The sequence below is a fragment of the Staurois parvus genome, unplaced genomic scaffold (genome assembly GCF_062004578.1).
Source record: "Staurois parvus isolate SC_StPar_1 unplaced genomic scaffold, SC_StPar_1.0 ptg000543l, whole genome shotgun sequence".
Lineage (NCBI taxonomy): Eukaryota > Metazoa > Chordata > Amphibia > Anura > Ranidae > Staurois > Staurois parvus.
Window position 1 is genome coordinate 2,490,297 of NW_028318339.1, and position 23,176 is coordinate 2,513,472.

Genomic DNA, 23,176 nt, shown 5'->3' on the forward strand with positions numbered 1-23,176 from the left:
GGATCTGCTTTCCTCCCTTGCAAAAAATCCCCACAAAAAATGAAAGGGGACTGGCAGGATCTCCAGATTGTTGAGAGCAAACTAGCAAATAAAATGAAAACGCGGTACTTTTACCATCATAAACATGGGAAAAAACTGTAAGAAAAAGTAAATTTTGGTGTAACATACACTTTAATGTCACATCACATGTTCTCATCTAGGCCCAATTTGCCTATCCCACAAAAAAGAACACCTTTCTATTTTATGGTAGAACAATACTACTACTTGTGGTATCAGCATGAAGTCATTTAACCAAGAATAATAAACTGTTTAAAAGACTATGATGCCAATGTCTAAAAAAAAAAGAAAGACATTTAATTCAAGATGCACATACCTTTATTACTGAAAGTATAAAAGCAATAATATTTCTTTTTTCACAATATTCTGCACACTGAGTTTGAACAATACTTTGTTTTACACTTTAAACATGTATTATATACAGGATGTAAGCAGTTACTGATACATGCTGTTACTGGATTAGGCAGAGCCTGAAATGTATTACTGCAAAATTGCCTGAATGCAGTTCCCTTCTTCCGTCAAATAATGGAGCTGGAGGAGACCTTGAGCTCCTGAGTCTCAAACAGAACATTGAACACAGGGAGATGTAGTCTGGGTCATAAGCAGTGCCATTGCAATTGCTAATAAAGAAAATAAAATCCCAAATATGCCAGGAGGTAAGAAGGGGTAAAAAGGGAAAAGCCAGGGAAAGTGCGGTGTTGTTGGGAGATTGCCCCGCCAGCCCGTGTAAACAGTGAGGAGCTGTCGCTGGGAGAGGAAGAAGGAGAACTGAAGGGACCAATTTGTAACTTTAAAGCCGATCTATTGGCAGGCATGCACTATTTAGAGGGCAGCTCACTGAAGCTGGAAATAGCCGTGCTGAGACCTGAGACACTGGGTCCCACTCTGAGGCTTGTCCATTTACCACCTATCATCACTAAAGGAAGCCACCTGAAGATCGTCACCTCGCCAAAGGGGGGGGGGGGGCTCCAATGGTAAGGCCTTTTGCAACAGGCCTGAGGAAACTGATGAGTGGGTCATTGACTCAGTACTGTGCTATTTGCTGACATTGCACAGATTCTTTTTGAGGCATGATCACTCTTTGCCAATTTTGCTTCTCTTCACTGTTAAGCACTGCTAGTCCCATCTGGCCAGAACCTATATTCCAGAATCCTAACACCTTACCTGCCCCCTCCCCCAATTTCAGTGTTCTAAGGAGATGATTTTTTCTTAGAATATCTCACTGGGTGCAAGACTACCCAATGCAAATAAGAGTGTCAACATCTTCAAGGGCCCCAACATAGCCAGCATAAGACAAACTTTGGGGTACTGTGCATAGTTTACGTGCTGTTAAAGGCAGTTACCATTACATTGCAATCTTCTGTTACAAAATGGCTTAGTATTAGCTTATCAGAGGAGCCCATTGGCCCATTTGAGAGCTACAGTTTATGCTGGTTGGATTTAAGTTTACTGAAGTACCCTAAGTATCTCAAGAAATCCCCAGTGTATTGTGTATGCTGTTACATGTCTCACTGCTATACCCTGACGTATCTGATAACTACTTGACAATATACTCTGTAATTTGCTAAAAAGCCTCAAGTCTAATTTCAGAATGACCGTAAGGTGTTGAGAAATTACTAATCTACATCTGCTAAAGTGTATAACCTGAGCTCAGTGGTGCTGAGGCACTTATCAGAGCCAGGGTAAGAACTGGGGACCTGTCATAATTAGAGGCTCCTGCAGGGGTGGCACCACATGTAAAATGAAAACAATGGAGATACAGTAGAAACATTAGAACTGTGAATTTAAAAGTAGAAAAAAAAGTTATCAAAGCAAAGTTTAAAGTAGACTTGAACTCAAGAAGTGCAAATTTGCTACAGTATGTTATAGGGAACATATAGATATGTTGTGCCTAAGAAATATGTACCTTGAAATATGTACAGTTATATCTTCTATTTCTCTCACAAAATAGCAGTGCACTTCCTGATATGTGTGGGTGTCTAAGTCTCATGAGATTGCTCTCCAGCACAGTACAGGAGAACATCCCTGTGAGATTTTGGAGCCTTGACTTTCCCATAGTGACAGAATCCTATTGTGAAGCTGGGTGACCAGAAACAGTGTTCTAAAGTGAGTATCTTTTTTTTCTCCAAATTAATTGTTTAGGTTTGACTTATTATACAACATGGAAGGGCTGTGGAAACTAATATGCAGTGGATTAGCATAGAACAATTGCTTCCGTTAGCAAGTAATTGTTTTGTTACAGATTCTGTTGTGTGGCAAAAAATTTTACACACATTCACAGAAAGGTCACATTATTGAGGACTAAGGAGACTATCTTTTGTGGGTATGGACTATTTCCTGATTATCTGGGTACATTTAAAGTTTATGGAACTCTTCTATCAAAAATAGTAATACAAAATTAACATTTCACCATGTTATTTTTTGTTTTATATTATACAAGACTAGTTGTCATGAGCTGGGGTCAGGCTCAGAGGCCAGTAGCTATAGTATTGGAAAGGTTCACACAGAAACTAGCAGGAAAAAGGCATAAGCAGGTCCTCCTAGCGGGTGACACGGGCTCACCTGAGGCATGGGGTTTAAGCACCAGCTGGTCTTCACCACCAGAGCTCCTGATGGTGGAGATGGATTTTGTGATCCTCAAGATTGCCCCAGCAGGAGGTGAGCAATAGGGATCAAGCAGAAGCATATTCCGTAAACGAGCCAAAGGTTCGTAACAAGTGGCTTCAGATTTGGATGAAGCGAAAGCATAGTCGAGGAACAAGCCAATGGTTGGTAACAAGTTGTGAATTGTTAATGAAGATACAGACAGCACAGGAGTGTTAGGAGCAACTTATTGGCTGGACAATAATCTGGCGAACAGGAGAGTATAAAGGCATGGCTTAACTAGGAAGTTCATGGGAGGAGCAAGGCGTTCAAGGCTCAAAAGAAGCAAGATAGAAAGTAAGGTTGTCCAAGGGATCAGACAGGGAGCTGTCCAGCATAGTAAGTGGCACAGTGAAAATAGCTACTGTATAATGCAACAGAGGACCTTTTAGATGTGGTCCTGACACTAGTAGTACTGCATAATTACCAGAATTGATAAGGCATATTAGGGCTTAATTACATAGTTTATTTTAATTACATAGTAGTAAACAATGTAACCACTTGCTGGCTTTCATCTTGCAACATATTGATTTCAATTGGTTGCAAATTAATTGACCGATTAGCATCGGTTAGCACGAGATTAAAGTGTATCTAAAGCTAAGGACAACAATGTAATATAGTGTAGCTTTCCAGACCTTGTGACTGGTGTGGCTCAATTCATTGCCTTGTTTCAGCCTTTTTCCTTTATTTTCACCTAATGATCCTGCTGGTAACATAATTCCTGTCCTAGAGAAACAGCTCCCACTCACTGAGGTGTACATGTGTAGCAGAATCATTGGTGCCCTAGGAAAGGAGGAGAGTTAGAACTACGGAACACTCCCACATCCCTATTACACAGTGGAGGTATTTTGTAGTTCTAATCTAATTCTTGATCACGTTGATTGAGATAACACTGCAGCGCGCACAGGTCACAGGACAGCAATGCAGACCTGACAGATATTTTTTCCACTTATTAAACAGGTATAACAAAATGCTTTATGTGGTATATTTAAAAGACCAAAAGAAAGTAAATAGGAAAAGCTCATTGTTAATCTTACATATACTTTAAGTGGCTTAGTTGCGTAGGATTAAAATAATTAGGGATGAGCAAATCTGCCTGGGTTTTGGTTTACAAACAGTTTTGTAAACCTTGTTTGCAGTTTGAGAACTTTCCAATGAACCCTGTTGAAGCCAAAGAGGATGTGGGTTAGTGGGGACTAAACCTGCTATTCAGTTTTAGCCATAGGTTTCTCCTTATTTCTGGTGGCAAACCTTGAGAACTTTGTGAATCCCAAAGATTTGATGGAGACCCATGGTGAACCTAAACCTCATTCCTAAAAATAACTCATTTAGTGGTCTGGGGATACCCAACTGAAACCCAATTATTTCATCCTCAAGCAAAAATCTATCACCAATCATTCAGTGTGAAAATTCGGGGAATCAGTGGGACTGTGTTGTGGTTTTGCAGCTGTTTTCCCAACCTCTTCTGAAAAATCAATAAATAATGACATTATATAGGTCCACCAATTGTAATTGTATAGAATCTACAACACTACTGAATGTATCAAAATCCAAACAAATATGCTCATGCATCAAGTTCAACATCAGATTCTTCATAAACTAATGCACGGTTTGGTGTTGACTTCTTTGAATGCTTCACATTTAGGATGTCACCCATCTTGTCAAGCTCATCCAAGACCTGCAAAGCACACGAAAAATTATTTCAAGTGTTGTAAACCTCTGAAATGAAAAATTAACAAAGTACCGGTATATCTTTCCAGAGTGTGTACTTGCCCCAATCCAAAGTACTGAATGTGATTTCTAGCATTTATCGCCTCCATTTGCTATCTGCATGAGTTACTTCTGACCATGTATGCCAACACCAACCAATCCAAGGAGATGGCTTTCCACCCTGCAGCACACAGTAGGTTATTGACAGCCTCAGCCGTGCATTTTTTCCTATAAGACTGTGTAGGGGGAACGTGTCTATTTCCTCTACTCAGGTCTCATATTACACTCAGTTATCCTCTTTGTACTGTGCAACGTGTGGCATTAGATCCCCCCCCCCAAGCTCAGAAATGCTGTGTAACTTGTGCACTTTGAAGAGAAGAGATGGCTACAGATAAACAGGTACACCTTATGTAGAAGGATTTGTTTCATCTCTGTGTATCACCTGAGGCTAGTTACTTCAGTAGGTATATGCAAGGGTTTACAACCACTTTAAAATAATAAAAATAATAACAGAAAATGAACGAACAGGGCTCATGTACTAGTTTTAATATCCTAGCCTGTGCAATAAAAAAGAGAACTGTAACCTATTTATGTGCTTCAATTGAAGGTCAGACTGCTGTACTCTGACCTTTTCCTACCACCACCATCAGGCTCCATCCTGCTGGCATTTGAGGATATACAGATGGGTCATATTTGATTCCTTATCAGCTGCCACCTGGACTAGGTGCAGGGATCTCTTATCAGCAAAATGTAGTTCCAAATAGGCAGTAAACATAATTTACAGGTTGTACCGGTATAGTCCTTGCTGTATATTCCGTGAAATGCTGCTGTAGTATTTAGTATACAGCACCGTGTAATATTTCAATGCCATATACTGTAAATCAGAGTAATCACAATAAAGCTCACAAATGTTTTTGGGTGTACTGTTTCTGCATTTCTACTCTTCTAATCACAGTCATCAATGCAGGTAAGGCTTTTCTTTTTCATCAAGAACAAAGTAAACAAATAAATAAATAAATCTGCTAGGAAATACATTTACTGTATAAATCTGAGCAGAGTTTGAGTCAAAAACATACCCTGTCTAACATTTCCTTTGTATGTGTTGCAGAAATGCAAAATCTGACTCTGGCTTCTGCTATGGGAGTTGCTGGGAAACCGACTATGACAACACCAATTTTCTTCTTCAGCATATGTCGCGCAAAGGCCCTGTGAATGAAACAAAGGAAACAAATATTCAAAATCTCCCGAGTCTATTTATTCAATTCAGGCAAACATCAACAAACATGGTAAAACAGGATTCTGCCATTTCATTTAATTAAAGGGTGTGATAACATATTGGTGCCTGGCAATGATCAGCACTATGGTGCAGATTCTATAACAGTTGGGAACATTTAAAGGCTAAGTTCATCTTATCATAACATGAAAACATGACCTGTGCAGTGACTAAGTGGTTAGCACTTCCCCCTAACAGCACTAGGGTCATCGGTTCGAATCCTAACCACAGCACTACCTGCCTGGAGCTTGTATGCCTGAGTAGGTTTCCTCCCACACTCCAAAGACATGCTGGTAGGTAATTGTCTCCTGTCTAAATTGGCCCTAGTATGTGTATATATGAATGTGAGTTGGGGACCTTAGATTGTAAGCTCCTTGAGGTCAAGGACTGATGTGGATGTACAGTACATATGTGAAGCACTGCATAAATTGACAGCACTATACAAGTAGCTGTGATAAATAAACTGGCTCACTGCACCCTCCCCAATCCCCTGGTCCCTACTGAGCTTATCTATTATGACCTCATTCTCCGGACCCCCAACTGAAGTAACAGTCTGCACACTTGAAAGTTTCGCTATACAGTCCTGTAGGCTATGTACCATCACAGTGCATCTAACAAGAAGGTATCATTTGTCAACATGGTCATGCGACCATGCTAATCAATGAGAATTGCTTCTTTATTCTGGGATGCTCATGGAGATTCAGAAGAGATTTCCATTGGGTGCAATCTCTTCTTTGTCCAACACTGCCATCTGTCCCATTGCTTCTTTCAGCTCCTCTGGGATTCCTCATTGCCCATTGGATGCCCAATGACTGTATACTTCTTGCGCATACACAGAGGAGTTACGAGGTCTATTCTCGGAAGGATGGGAGGGAGTCCTCAGCATGGCACATACACAGTGCAGTGTACATTAGAAGTCAAAAATTTCTAGCAGCATGGGGAGGGGGGATGTCTTTTGTTAATAGAAAGTTTGTGTGTCTTTGTAAAAAAACTCTGACTGCTAGCTCCTGGTTAAAAAAACAATTCAAGAAGCGAGGGTCTACATGCCAAGTCTAGTAACTTATAGCATCCAATTAGAATCCACTTTTCTGAAGAACAGCAAGTACAAGATGGATTCTGATTGATTGGTAATTGCACATTGCACTTACAGCTTTGCTTCTTGCACTGGTAAATTAAATAAGCCCATAACAGTTTTTTAAAAAAATTGATGGTTGTGTTTCTGTAATTGCATTTGCATTTTGATATCAGAATATTTTAACATATTGCTTACAAGAATTATCCTAGAACTAGGAGTTTTACAATACATATTTTGTAAAGGATTATATTATATTGAGTGATACTGAAAAACATGAAAACTGCATTACAGCGCTTACCCTACTTTGGTCGGCATGTACATGAGTACGGGGACAACAGGAGAATCTTCATTGCCGTAGGTAATTAGATTTAATTCACTCAGCCTCTGTCTGAAGTATGTGGTGTTGTGTGCCAACTGATAGACTCTCTTCTGTCCTGCAATTTTCATATAAGATATACAGTCTGTTCAATAATACACTGAGAAAACTTCATTATTGAATGAGAGAATTAAGAAAACAGATTCCTCAGCTTCTGATAACAGCATTTAAAAAATTTGCATTAAAATGGAACTGCACCGCATCTGAGCACCACAAACGAAAAATGCTATTTAATTCCTTTTTTAATATTCAAAGCAAACTCACCCATCCACCCAAGTTCCCATGCTTTATTTTGTTGAGAAATAATTTTTGAACTACACCCCCCCCCTCCCTGCATTTCTGGCAGTGGCCATCTTGAGTAAGGGCAGGTGATTCATGTATCATTTACTTCCTGGAATCAATCTGCTGCTAGCTCAGATTGCTGTCTACCTCATTTCTTTTCAAGTATAAGGCTGAGGTATCACTGAAGAAAAGTATATAAAACATTTAGTTATGAGACATGCCTAGTAATGGCTGATAAAAAAAAAAGCTAAAATTCTGCTCAGATTTATAGAACAACATATAGCAATATAGCACTTTCACAACCATGGCAGTTTTGTTCTTTGTAAGTAAACACAGCTACAGATACAATATATTGCCAAAAGTATTGGGACTCCTGGCTTTACACGCACATGAACTTTAATGGCATCCCAGTCTTAGTCTGTAGGGTTCAATATTGAGTTGGCCCACCCTATTCAGCTATAACAGCTTCAACACTTCTGGGAAGTCTGTCCACAAGGTTTAGAAGTGTGTCTATGGGAATATTTGACCATTTTTCCAGAAGCGCATTTGTGAGGTCAGGCACTGATGTCGGATGAGAAGGCCTGGTTCACAGTCTCCGCTCTAATTCATCCCAAAGGTGTTCTATTGGGCTGAGGTCAGGCCCAGGGGCGGATTGACCATTCGGGTACTCGGACACTGCCCGAGGGCCCGGGGTCAGTAGGGGGCCCCATGAGATGTCCCTGGTACCTTTCATAGGCTTTTTTGGGTGTGGTTTGAGTGTGGGCAAGGACACAGGGGCCCCATGATCCCCTATTGACTGGGGGCCCCATAAGTTGTCAGTCCGGTCAAGTTCCTCCACCCCATCCAAGTTCCTCACTCATCCATGTTTTTATGGACCTTGCGTTGTGCACTAGTGCGCAGTTATGTTGGAACAGGAAGGGGCCATCCTCAACTGTTCCCACAAAGTTGGGAGCATGAAATTGTCGAAAATGTATTGGTAAGCTGACACCTTAGGAGTTCCCTTCACTGGAACTAAGGGGCCAAACCCAACCCCTGAAAAACAACCCCACACCATAATCCCCCTCCACCAAACTTTACAATTGGCACAATACAATCAAGCAACCACCAAACCCAGACATGTCCATTGGATTGCCAAACAGAGAAGTGTGATTCGTCACTCCAGAGAACACATCTCCACTGCTCTAGAGTCCAGTAGCGGCGTGCTTTACACCACTGCATCCGACGCTTTTGCATTGCACTTGGTGATGTAAGGCTTGGATGCAGCAGCTCGGCCATGGAAGCCCATTCCATGAAACTCTCTAAGTACTGTTTTTGTGCTAATCTGAAGGTCACAGGAAGTTTGGAGGTCTTTAGCTATTGATTCTGCAGACAGTTGGTGACTTCTGTGCACTGTGCACTTCAGCATGTGCTGACCCACTCTGTCATTTTACGTGGCTTACCACTTCATAGCTGAATTGCTGTTGTTCCCAGTTGCTTCCACTTTGTTATATTACCACTAACAGTTGACCATGGAATATTTAGTAACATGGAAATTTCGTGGATGGACTTATTACACAGGTGGCAACCTATCATACCACACTTGAATTCACTGTTTCTGAGAGTGACCCATTCTTTCACAAATATTTGTAGAAGCAGTCTGCATGGCTAGGTGCTTGATTTTACACATGGAGGTCATTGAAACACCTGAATCCAATTATTTCAAGGGGTGTCCCAATACTTTTGGCAATATAGTATACAGTATATACAAATGGTACAAAAGTTCAAGGACACTCCAGTCAAATCAAATGCAACTTTTGTGCCCAATTTAATTTTTTTCATGTTTTTAATATGGTTTTCATATAAAAATATGGCAGAAATAAATCTGTAATCTCACCAGTTAGAGTCCCATCACGTCCCATAATGCATTTCATTACCCTCAGGATTTGTTCTGTTACTGGAGGAGACATAGATGTTGCATACAATGCACTGTGAGAATGGGTTCTTAGATAAGTCACCAGTTCCTGGTAGAGAAAACAGGGGGAATGGTTAGTTTATTAACAGAATTGTGCTTTATTTTTACAATTCATGCTGACACTAAGAGTGTGGGCAGGCCTCCTTCATCATTCCTCATGCTTGGTCAATATTGTTGGTAATTACTCCCTAAAGGAACCTGTGGTCTATGGATATGCAGGCCTTTGCATATAATTAACAATAAATAAATTAGTTTTACAATAACCTCTCACTGATTTTTGTGGCTGCAGGCCCTATGGAGCATTCATCTTCAAAGTTCACAGCAAATACACTGAGGTCATTCAAGTCATTCTCTCAGCATCTCTGTTCTCCCTGTGCCCCCCTTAGCAATGGCTAAGTAACCTTCCAGCTAGTAATCACTAATCTAAACATGGAGCAGGGTTAGCTGAGCTGCTAATAAGAGGAATTGAACCACTTCAGTTCCTCTAATTGATACTTTAAGGATGAATTGATCCACAGCAGGGCTGCTGTTAGAAACCATGGGGCCCTATACAGCCAACCTGAAAGGGTCCCCCTAAATAAACACAGTTTACAGAGCTTCAGTTGTGAATGAACACAGTGAGTGATCTGTACCAATCACTCATTGTGTTCATTCTGGAAAGGAAGTAGCTGGTAAATGTGATATTTTTACCGGACCCTTCCCCCACTCTCCATCCTGAAGGATCATATTGTGTACTTGCAGCTGCCAGTGGGAAGGAGAGGAGGGAAGCTGGCACGGGTGGTACCCCCTTATCCACAGCCCTGTTCCACAGTGCCTACAGCTAAAGAAGTCAGTGAGGGCTTGTTTTAATGCTCATTTATTGGTTTTTAGGAAAATGAGATTATCGGAAAATCAGTAAAATATGAAGCTGTAAGTATATAATTCTTCTCTTACTTTTCTTTTACTCACTATGACTAAGCTCTACTTACAGTGTTCTCTTGCATGCAGCACAGAGTCTATGTTGGTCTTTGAGTGCCTAGGCTAACATAGGATAACACCTCCTTGATTAGGATATTGCCTGATCAGGATGTTACACATTGGCAAGAAATCATGTGCTGGTTTTGACTGACTTCTATAGCCTTTAAAAAGTTTTAATGGTGGAATTCAGAAAGTTGGTTTTCAGGGCTGACGTTACATAATAATAAAGATAAAAAAAATTGATTTCTGTTGAAAATGTGTTTTGTACTCACTGTAAAATCCCTTTCTCTGAGTTCACTGACAGACACATTTCTCTTCATTCTTGACCATAGGGTTTATAGCACCACCTACAGGGGTAGGACACTTGGCAGAAAAAGAACACAGCATCACCTCTGGGCAGTCTTAGCTGGTATAAACCCCCTCTCTGCCATAGGCAAGCCAGTTATTTCTGTTTTGTGTTTCATGAGTGAGAGACCTGTGGTTCCATAGCTTTTTTTCTTTTTTCCTGTGAAGATCATCAATCATTAGCTGGGCTGGGCAACGGGCTGGATAATCTAGATCCATTGGTCACCCCATTCTGGCCAAGGAGAGCACACAGACCTTTAGCTATGTGCTGGTTAAGCTGTGAAAGCCCCATCCTGTAACGGGGTGGCCAGCAAATTAAACATGTTGCAGGGACACATATGACCACAGTTCTGGAGTTCATGTTATAGTATTACCCTGGCTAACAGCCACCCACTTTGGTGAAGAGGAGGATCTGTCTCAGGTGCCTTACTCGCACGCTCCACTGGATCAGTAAGTAGAAATGACCCTCCCCTTCCATCCCCAGATGTAGTGTGGGACATGGGTATTCCCTGGAGTGGTTGGTCCTACCAGGTCCTCTCCCTCTCCAGAATTTGTCTGCATGCTCCCCCATCCCCCCTGGGACTCATGGCTTGACTGACTGTGACGTATCCATCTGTCCTGCCTGGGTCCGATGATGGACATGTGGATCCCTGGTTGTCCTGTGGAGATCCACTGGTGCTGGGATGGCACTACTTTTCATATACTCTTCCCCTCCATTTTTTCCCCAGTGAGTAGATGTCTGATGGTGGTAGGAGGGGCTTGAGGGATCGATCTGGTACTCCTAGTGTTTTTTTTTTTTTGCGACTTCCAGCCACTAGCTGGGGATGTTCTGGGCTAGATTTCCTGGGCCAAGCTTTGTGGCCTACTTGACAGGCTGTGTAACCTGCCATCTTGACTTTGGGTATTTGTCGTCACTTATGCCTGGGAGGTTGGTGCCACCTCCTGCAGGGTGACTGTGCTCCTGGGTTTTCCTGGGGTGTTTTGAGCAAGGGTTGTTAACCCAGTGGCTGTGGGGGCCCCACCCCCTGCCTTTTTGGTGCTGGGCTCTGGCCCTGCCTGGGTAAGTATTACCGACTGGTACCTGCTGCCAGTAGAGGGCTGGACCTTTTGTCTTTCATGCCTTCCCCTGCAGATGTGTGCACTGTACGGTTAGTCTAAAGCCGTGGAGGTGTCTGTCATCTCACTAGCCGCCACGTTCCGTTGGACTTGCTCTCCATGCTGGAGGTTCTTCTACCGAAGTTGACTTCTCTTCTTATCATAAATCTTCCATCTCTAGGCTGGACACGGCATCCTGGATTCTGAGGTGGTTCCCCACCTTCAGGGATCCTGCGGACATGAAGGCAGTATCAGTCACCCACTCTATGTTTACAATCACTGCTTTTGGGCCCCTCAACTGGTTTTGGCCACAGCCCTTGTGTCACAGACAATCACGGAGTACTCTAAGTGCTTATGTCTAGGTCTGGGCACAGCCCAATTTCCCTCCCTCCCCTGGTCTCCATGGCCCTGAAGTTTGTAATATGTACTTGGATTTGGCCTGCTACCTTCTCGCTCTCTGTCTCGGCTAAGGCACTTCGACCAGATGTCCGGCTTAAGAGTTGGTCTACAGATCAGGCATCTGAGAATGCATTGGTCACCTTTTCCCCCTTAGGGAAAGCAGCTCTTTGGTTCCACTGTGGGCGACATCATCTAGAGTCTTCCAGAAGGGAAAAGTACCTTCTCCCATAGTCCAGGAAGGAATGGAGCTGCACCACTGGCAGGGTTCCTCCTTCAGTGTACTCAAGCGGTTGCTTGTCCACCAGACTCCTTGGACTTCTAGGATCTTCATGGCTTCGACGATGGCATGAGACATTCCTGGCTTCTCATGTTAGCTTAGCCTGTGGACTGGCCCTCCTTGGCTATAGGCTTGACCCCACCTGTCTGGGGTGGGGTATCACCAACATTGGCTTAGAGATCTGTAGATCCTCTTCTCTAAGTCCAAGGGGTTTGCAGACTGAATTCATGAGGCTATAAAAAAGCATTTCTTGGTGGGGTGGTGGTGGATCTGCTTCTCTAGGGTGTGATAGCCCTGGTTCTGGCCCCAGATAGGGGCTTTTGTGTCAACCTGTTTTTGGTTTCAATGGAGGAAGGAGTTTGTTGGCCTTTGGACTTCAAGGCCCTGAATTTCTTGTGACAGTACAGGAGGTACATGCTGGATTCTGCCCATTCTGTGGTGCGGTTGCATCCTTAGGGTGGTTTCCTGGTCTCCATCGACTTCAAGGACCAGCACTCCTGTGCCTTATGGTCGGTGTCATGCATTCTCACTTTGTGGCGCTCCCTTTTTTGGTCTGGCCTCAGCTGGGTGTTGAGCCTCTTCAGTCAGCTCAGATCCTGACCAGGCAGCTGGAATGTCTGGGGCTGATTCTTTACGTTGCGCAGGCCAAGGTGTTTCTCCCGATTAATAGGATTCAGAGTCTCTAGATTGTGATTCAGTTGCTGCTGCTCTGCAGGCGGTTTCTTTTTTCTGTGTTCTTGCATGCAGGTTCTGGATCTCAGGGTGTCCACTTTCTAGATGGTCCTGTATGTGTAATTTCCTAAAGGGTTCCTGCAGGAGGAAATCCTTTTCAGTTGGAGAAGTCTCCTGTGTCCTTGGACAGACAGATCCACAAGAGATGTTTGGCCAGGGTGGCTTAAGTCTCCTGACTCTTTGGGTACTTTCCCTATCTATGGGCTGTGGTTACAACAGACACCAGCCTTTCCAGTTTAGGGGGAGTTCTAGGTCAATGCACAGCCTGGGCCATTGGATGCCGAAGACGTCTCAGTTGCCAATCAACTTCTTGGTGCTATGGGCGTTCAGATTAGTCCATCTCATGGATTAGTCCATGGGCGTTCAGAGAAGTCCTTCTTCAGGGTCACACTGTCAGGATCCAGTCTGACAAAACTATGGCAGTGGCTTTTTTCAATCATCTGGATGGGACAAGGGGCTGAAGGCCGCACACATTCCTGGTGGGCAGAATGTCCCGTGCCGGCTCTCTCCACTGTTCCAGTTCTGGACATGGTAAGTTGGCAGGCGGACATCTTCAGTCGCTTCCCAAATATAGAAAAGAAAATGGTGGCCATACATAAGTAGTGCTTGCATTTTTCCCTGTGTCTCAAAAGCTGCTGGTAAAACTACGTGTCCCATGGGCACTGTGAGCAGATGAGAATGTTTGCGAATGTATTATACAGTGGAGGAGGGCTATCAGCAGTGACAACGTAAATAGCCTTGCCTACTCCCTATGTCCTCACATATTGCTGTAACCCAAGCAGCATCACGGGGAGACAACGCTGCAGTGATTTCACAGCAGAAACCACAGCATTGTCACCCTGTTAGATAGTATAAAATCACAAATCTACTGGCATTAACCACATGTAAAAAAAACGTGTTATGGGGGGATAGATAGCAATATGTTACAGGAGGCCCAAGAAAACAAAAACTGCTGTGTCAATGCCACTGACAGAACACTGCATATATTCCCTTAATGCATTTGTTCATAGCTGTACTTTAACATAGATCAGGGCTTAAGAGTTACTCGCCACCAGTTGCCCCACCCAACCCCTACCCTACTACACCCCTAATTCCTCCCCTAAACATGCCCTCGTAAATTATTTCATGAAATTACACTGTTAAATGTTACTTACATTACATAAGGGTCCCCAGAGCCCCCCCACATTACATCAGGGCCTCCAATGTCCCACTAAACACTCCATCATACTTAGACCATGCACCGAATACAAGCATAACCCCCCATAATCTTTCACTTACAAAACCATAACACTACCAAGCATATCCTACCTACTATCCAACCCAGCAATACCTCAAATGCCCCATACTCTACCACCCATAATAACCACATCATCCTAAACCTGACCAAACCACCCATACATGTAGGTTTACATACAGACACATGTACATACACACACAAACAAACAGAGACACCTGTACACACACACAGACATGTACACACACAGACATATTTACACAAACACACATACAGACACATGTACAGAAAAACATACATGTACATACACACACACATGTACATACACAGAAATACACACACACAGACACATGTACATACACACAGACACATGTACACACAGACACATGTACGTACGTACGTACGTACATACGTACATGCACACACACATGTACAGACACAGAGACACATGTACACACACACATACATGTACAGACACAGAGACACATGTACACACACACATACATGTACATACACGCAGACACATGTACAGATACACACATGTACATACACACAGACACATGTGCATGCATACACAAACACACACAGATACATGTACATACACACACATACAAATACACACATACAAATACACACACAGCCCTATAAAACGTTGCAGTGTCTCGTTACCTTCACTCACAGAGCCGGGTACTGCACTCTAGGGGGAGGCAGAGAGCACTGCACACGCTCCTTCCTTTGCTTTCACTTTGGTCAACTATTGAGCGGTCTGACGGCTCCCAGTGCGAGTGACAGATCCAGCCCTGAGTTCCGAGCCTGCTCAGCGAGACGTCTCTGGGGACACACTCGTCCCCACCATAATTTCCACTCGCTAATTCGAGCAGGCAAGTGGAAATTTCAAGGCCTGACATAGATACTTAATTAGTTCATTGTTAAGAGGCTAACATTTCTGCTGCAAGGTCAAAACATCTTAGTAAAGATTGTGGATGGATTCACTCACCCTTTTGCCAGCAATATATCCTCCACTGGCACTAAAGCTTTTCGTGAAGGTCCCCATCATCACATCAATATCTGCAGGGTCCATCCCAAAATACTCTACCACCCCTCGTCCTGTTGCCCCCACTGCCCCGATACTGTGTGCTTCATCCAAATATAAGTAAGCTTTGTATTTCTTCTTCAGTGCCACAATCTCTGGAAGGCGGACAATAGATCCCTCCATACTAGAGTAAGAGAGAACGTGTAAAATTTATCAAAACATGATCTGGTTCTCAGCCAGTATTTGCAAAAATGTTTATCTAATAAACATACCATTTATTCAACTAATGCACCTCTCTTTAGTGACAAATTGAATGTATTTTTAGATGTAAATTAATTGCAAGGGAGTTCCCGTATATGGGCAAAGTTTTAAACGGTTAGTTCCACCCAAATAACTGCCTATGCAGATAAGGGGCATCTATAGATAAGAACAAACTGTGCAGCTTGACTGAAGATGTATAATGCCCTTGCTATAGATGTAGGCCATTTATCACCCTGTTCTCTCCTGCTGCTAGGACATTGCTAAGGAACTCCTAGCCCTTACTGCTTAACCCCACCATCACAGGAGTAAATTCTTTCAATTCAAAATGGTTGTGGATGATGGTTGATATACATACCCACTGGTCTGCCTTTTTTAAACTTTTTTCATTGCTATTTTGTATGCACCCTACAGGGGTAAGTTATTTAGAATTTAGTAATTGGGAGATGCTGTGGTATTGGCTAACTCACAGATTGTATTGAGCGTTTTTTAATATTCCTACCACTTTGGTTTCACCATATAAGGGGTGTTTTGCAGTTTTTATAAGTAGTCTTGGATTGACTTATTATATATAAATTCCAGAGGTGCAATGCAGTTGTGAATGACATGCTGTATGAGTATGTGTATTGGTTTTTATATGTATTTTAGAAATAACCACCTCAATGAAACTCCTGTAAACGTTGACAGCAAAAGCAATGAAATGCATCGAGTTCTAGCTCACTCCAACTCTATTGTGTGATATTATTGTGGATGTAGCTCACTAATGTAATAAAGCTAAGCTGTGATATATGCTGGGATATCAGTGAGGAGGTAGCATGTCTTTATGTTTATTTTTCTTTGTATCCAATGTGATTTTTTTTTTTTTTTACAATAAATGGAATTGTTTCTATATATAAATATATGGTATGTGTGGACTGCTATAGAAAAAAATCCTTATAAATGAAAATATATGGGATGATGGTACATTGAAATAGGGTACTGATTCGAATTTAGTCAAGCTGCATAGTTTGTTTTTGTCTACAAGGGTCACTTACCTGCATAGGCAGTTGTTTGATGAAGGTGAACTAACCTTTTAAAGCTTCTGTAGCAAATTTCAATTCAGTCTGCCAAAACTGGAACTATACAGGCTTATGGATCTAAATCTGTTGATGTAAAAAAAACCTATAGCTCTTTTGTAGGGTTTAATTAGGTTCTCCCATGTGGTTGGGAATATGGATCTGGATCTGTGTTACTTATTGTCTCAGTGAAAGTCTGCTTAGGGAGATTTGTGCCCTGAAAGTCTCTACCAATATAACAAAAACAGATGCTTATATTAGATTTGATGTATTTAGATTTTCAACCTATAAATTCCTTCAACAATGATAAGGATTTTCTTCCATGCTCGATGGCTGCGTGGCTGACCTCTGATCACAGCTTCCCGTAGTAATTTTTCTAGGTTCTTCATATCTAAAAACAAAATACAATAAGCTATTTACATTTAAATAAAAATAATATAGTTAAAAAATACAGAATTTACTGTAGTCGATATCCAGCAACATACTTTTTAAATTTTTGTACGTTAAAATATTCCCTTGAATGGGTCAAAAAGGAATGGCTCATTCAAAAAACTGAAACTATGACCACTTTAATGGCAAATTATACCAATAAAATACATTACATACATCCAGAAAACCTTACCCTGCTACTCTGGCAGCCTCTGGGTTACCTCTTAAAGGAGAAATGGACTGATAAGTATCTATACCTCTTTACCTTACCATGGCCTATGGGCACTTATAGCCTTCACCATGGGTGCTTAACCTGTGTCCCTCCAAGTGTTGGGAAACTACAAGTCCCATGAGAAACTGCAAGGCTGACAGTTACAAGCATGACTCCCAAAGGCAGAGGTATGATGCGCCATGTAGTTCTGCAACACCTGGAGGGCCACAGGTTGAGCATCCATGGCCTTCACTATCAAATGATCAGCAGTTGATCTTTTTATGTGTAGATCTGCCTGATTTCCTTTCTATTGTGTGTGTGGGGGGACTTTTCCTCTTCTACATTGATGTGCAAGATCACTTACATAAGGATTGGTACAGATGCAGAGCCAGTCTTCCCTGGTGGCGTAGTTCTGTCCAGTACACTGCACTAGTCTAGATGGTTATGTGAAGCCCCCTTGGCTTACATGATTCAATGGTTGGGTTCAGGCTTATATTATACCAAGGTGATCTTTTTCTATTTTGACCATTTGGAACTACATACATCAGATTTTATATTATTATTATAATACAGGATTTATACAGTGAAGGAAATAAGTATTTTATCCCCTGCTGATTTTGAATGTTTGCCCACTCACAAAGAAATGATCAGTCTAAAAATTAAACGGTAGGTGTATTGAGAGACAGAAGAGCAACAAAAAATTCAAAAGAAATGCATGTCTAACAAATTATGCACTGATTTGCATGTTCATGAGGGAAATACGTATTTGATCCCCTATCATTCAGCAGGATTTCTGGCTACCAGGTGTCTTTCATACAGGTAACAAGCTGAGATTAGAAGCAGTCTCTTAAAGGGAGTGCTGCTAATCTCATTTTGTTACCTGTATAAAAGACACCTGTCCAGAGGAGCAATCAAACAATCAGATTCCAAACTCCACCATGGCAAAGATCAAAGAGCTGTCCAAAGATGTCAGGGACAAGATTGTAGACCTACACAAGGCTGGACTGGGCTACCAAACTATTGCTAAGCAGCTTGGTGAGAAGGTGACAACAGTTGGTGCAATCATTCGCAAATGGAAGAAACACAAACAACTGTCTGTCTCCCTAGGTCTGGCGCACCATGTAAGATCTCACCTCGTGGAGTGTCAATGATCATGAGAACAGTGAGGAATCATCCTAGAACTACACATGAGGATCTTGTCAATGATCTCCAGGCAGCTGGGACTACAGTCACCACGAAAACAATTGGTAACACACTACGCCGACAAGGATTGAAATCCTGCAGTGCCCGCAAGGTCCCTCTGCTCAAGAAAGCACATTTCCAGGCCTGTCTGAAGTTTGCCACTGAACATTTGAATGATGCAGAGGACTGGTTGAAAGTGTTGTGGTCAGGTGAGACCAAAATGGAGCTCTTTGGGATCAACTCAACTTGCCGTGTTTAGAGAAGGAATGCTGCCTATGACCCCGAGAATATAATCCCAACTGTCAAACATGGTGGTGGAAACATTCTGCTTTGGGGGTGTTTTTCTGCTAAGGGGACAGGACAACTGCACCGCAAGAAAAAGGGATGATGGACGGGGCAATATACCATCAAATCTTGAGTGAGAACCTTCTTCCCTCAGCCAGGGCATTGAAAATGAGTCGTGGATGGGTGTTCCAGCATGACAATGACCCAAAACACATGGCCAAGGCAACAAAGAAGTGGCTCAAGAAAAAGCACATTAAGGTCCTGGAGTGGCCTAGCCAGTCTCCAGACCTTAATCCGATTGAAAATCTGTGGAGGGAGCTGAAAGTTCAAGTTGCCAAACATCAGCCACCAAACCTTAATGATTTGGAGTGGATCTGCCAAGAGGAGTGGGCCAAAATCCCTCCTGAGATGTGTGCAAACCTGGTGGCCAACTATAGGAAACGTCTGACCACTGTGATTGCCAACAAGGGTTTTGCCACCAAGTACTAAGTCATGTTTTGTGAAGGGGATCAAATACTTATTTCCCTCATGAACATGCAAATCAGTGCATAATTTGTTAGACATGCATTTCTTTTGAATTTTTTGCTGCTATTCTGCCTCTCAGTGTTACAATACACCTACAGTTCAATTTTTAGACTGATAATTTCTTTGTGAGTGGGAAAACATTCAAAATCAGCAGGGGATCAAATACTTATTTCCTTCCACTGTATAGTGCCAACAGTTTACGCAAATAATATGCTGCTGGATGATTCCTGAACAGCCTCTTTTATATACATGAGCCATGGTTTTTGGTTGATCTATTGGCTTTTTCAGCCCACATAATTTATATATGAGTGTGTTCAAGTCCTATTGGACATATTTTACATCAATTACTGTGGATTGTGTGGACTGTCGACCATTCTCCAAGATGATGTGAACTTGTGAACACAATATGATGATTATTCATGTGGCCCACATATTTACCAGATGTAGCGAGGCTACTTTGTAACATTATTCGTGGATAAGATTTTTACATATCTCATTTTGCATATCTCTTCTTTTTGTTTTTCCATTTTCTTTTTTGTTCTCTTTTAATGTGAATTAACAAAATTATTTTATTTTATATTAAGGCTCAGGTATCTTGGTGTGCTTGGCTTTATACCTCCTTTTGTATCCAGTACGGTTTGCTAGCCATAGCCAGTTTTTTAGTCTTTTTTTTAATAATTTTGCAATACACCCTGAAAACTTTAAACAGCTCACTTGGCAGAAAAAGCACACCTATTCCCCCAATATAAAATTAGTTTAGAAATCATAGATATCTGAGAATTGAGGCTCAGTACCACCACACCAAACCATTGCTGCATATCAAAAGAAAGCCTGAACTGGTGTCTTATCTAAATCTTGATTGGGCAGTCTGCAATGAGAAGCAGTGAACCTTTTGTCTAAAAAAGGCAGGCGGAGGGCAAAGATCTATTGTCTGTGGTCTCCCTGCTCCTGGTCTTTCTCCATTACTAGTTTACTCTGCCTTGTTCTGTACTGTGTCTTTGTGTGAAGGTGACTACCTTGGTAGAGGTAGGACTTTGCTTTCTCATGGCAGTGCCTCCAGGAAAGAGAACATAAAGCAGTACAGTAGTGACTTTACATTCATTACATTTATTCATTATTATTCATTTACATTTCATTGCACATTTCCTGTAACAGCAGTAAAAAAACTCAAAAACTGAAACTAACTTTGATGTCACATTGCAGATATATAGCTATGATGCTGTAGGCATAGGAGTTCCTAGACACCCTCACATACCATGAACTGCGCTGCTATTTTTCTGGAGAAATTCAAGACAAAGCGTACATTTTTAGTACTTAGTCACAATTAACAGTGCTATGTAACATAGCGAAACATTACTTTTTTTGAGTTTAGGTTCACTTTAAGTTTAGATATCAGACTGTCAAAGTGTTAGCAACCTTTCAATTTCAGAGTATATTTCTTCTGTAGCATTGGGGATGTTCGGGCAAGCCAATAATTTTGTAGCTGATAGTACATCTTTCCTCTCAATCTGTATTTTATTGTTTCTTGCATTCTATAATTAAGTGCTTGGTAACAGTATACTTACTGTTGTGCTGGAAAACTCGAATAGTTGCTCCGGAAAGCCTGGCTCCTAGAATCAAAGATGTGTGGTTTAACTCATCACTTAGAATAAGACATCCCTGCAAAAAAAGATGTTATATTAGTTTGGCTTTGCAAAAGTCAGCTGGCAAAACATTTTTTTGTGCAAAACAATATATCAATTTAAAGTTTATAGAATGGAAGACAGCCCAACATGGACGCTTGACAATCTGTAAGCAAGGGATCATTTGTGAATGTGTATATATAAAAACAGTGAAAATCATATATGCGTTTTCTTTCATATAAGTTTTAATAAACACGAGTACAATTAAATGAGCGATATTAGTGCTCCAGGACTGGCTTACCCTAATGTTAGTCACAAATGTATTGCATAATTTTTATCACTTTATGAATACATTATAATAATCATAGCAACAAAATCAAGATACACAAAGATGGACTGGTAGCAGTGCTATTTTAATTAACAGGAAAAAACCCTCTGGCCTTTCTTTCAGCTTTTGGTGTAGCTAGTGGACATAAGTGGCTGTAGTTAACATCGGTATCCTTCATGACCACCCATATTAATACAGGTGTGAATCAAAGGAAGAGAATCTTAAATTTATATTCTTTCCCTATAAATTCAGTGGACGAGAGGTGCAATTTGTACAATGTAAGCAAATTGGGATAATGTGTTTTAAAATCGCTTTTCTTTCATTTTTAAGTTGCTTTTTACACTCAATGGATGCTCTGTCCATTTATCATATTAGGTTGTCAAAACTGGTAGTAATCGTTGAAAGTAATCTAACCTTCATCAGTACCATAAAGATTCAAATGAAAATGTTAAACAATAGTTTGGTAATTAATTCATTCTTTATCTCATTAAACTGATCAGGACTAGTCAACTTTTGTATGTTTACTTTAAAGTGTAGTAAGTACCTTGCCCACCACTGCTGGAATATTTGTTGAATTTGTGGCAAAGCCCATGCTGAACACCATTGCTGCTTCTACATTGAGGAACTCCGCCACCAAATCCTCCAGCTCTTGATGTTTGACCAAATGCCCTGAAAGGGAAGATATAAATTAGCACAATATATTTTCCCTTATAAGAATACTGGGTTGAATTGTGAAACTGTCTGTAAACAGGTTTGTACAATGAGAAACTAATGTTTTTTTCAGTTAAAGTAAGTTATCTGAAAAACATTTCAGTTAAAGGACATATGAAGCCCCACTTGACTTGAAAGACCCCTACGAATGGCATTTTTTTACATTCCCAGTCCCTTATGAAATAAAGCAATGAGTTGAATGTCAAATACTATAGTAACTAATAGGAATATTCAGCCTTAACTTAACCAGGTAACTCAAATAAGATTGCCTTTGGGTAACTGAATACATCTTGGACAAGATTGTGATTGGATAGTAAAGGATTAGTAGCTCAATGATGAAATCATCTTTGCAGTCTCGCTTCCAATCAGCATTCAGAATCACAGTACTGGGTAGTGCAGAAAAGCCTATTTGGCTAACAGATACAAACATTTTACTGATTTTTTTTTTTGCCAGTTGGAATGTAAGAGACTGATAAAGTTGATTTGATGGAAGTTCAAGAATTTAAAACCATAGACTTTTCTTTTTCCTGCTATTTAATTCAAGCTATTGCATACTGTAAAATAAATATGCATTCATCACAAGGCTAACTGAATTCTCACTAATGGCATGCCAAAATGTTTTTATCTGTGGTTGGAAAATGTAATAGTTTTCTGTGGGAATCTAATTGCACATGTTAAACTTTATCAATTACTGTATTTATGACTTTAGCTACTACCTGAATTTTGTAGCGGAAATATTGAATTAAAATTTAAAAATATTTACAATGAAAAACACTTTATTAAAATGATTAGTATATTAAAATAGTTAAGTAATGAAAAAAACCCCTGAAAAATAATGACATTAGAACTTAGGACTAAAACTATTAATCAATTGCATGTTCAATATACTTGTTTGTTAAAAGTATTATGTAATTCTTATTTTATTGTATTTTTAATATTATTTATGAATATGCATTTTTCACAGTGTATTCTTTATAAATAGACCCCTGTGATTGTGGGATATCACTGAAAGTTAACGTAGGAAAACCACTTGTTGCTGTTTATTTTAGAAACCAAAAAGTTTTTGGCTGTGCTAGACAACATACAGCTAGACAACATACAGTAATATTTCGGTTCACGAACTTAATTCGT

At 41.0% G+C, this 23,176-nt stretch overlaps 1 protein-coding gene across 1 annotated transcript in view; it reads right to left on the bottom strand.

The window, feature by feature from the left end:
• Window positions 1-352: 352 nt before the first annotated feature.
• Window positions 353-23,176, bottom strand: part of LOC149451368 (serine palmitoyltransferase 3-like) — a 57,941-nt gene continuing 35,117 nt past the window's right edge. The window contains exons 5-12 of the mRNA XM_089690792.1: window positions 21,879-22,003; window positions 20,950-21,043; window positions 17,038-17,143; window positions 15,404-15,623; window positions 9,290-9,416; window positions 7,057-7,192; window positions 5,487-5,616; window positions 353-4,378 (exon numbers count right to left, since the gene is read on the bottom strand). Coding sequence (XP_089546918.1) covers window positions 4,265-4,378; window positions 5,487-5,616; window positions 7,057-7,192; window positions 9,290-9,416; window positions 15,404-15,623; window positions 17,038-17,143; window positions 20,950-21,043; window positions 21,879-22,003 — 1,052 coding nt within the window. The 3' untranslated portion in view covers window positions 353-4,264. The remainder of the gene's footprint in view (window positions 4,379-5,486; window positions 5,617-7,056; window positions 7,193-9,289; window positions 9,417-15,403; window positions 15,624-17,037; window positions 17,144-20,949; window positions 21,044-21,878; window positions 22,004-23,176) is intronic.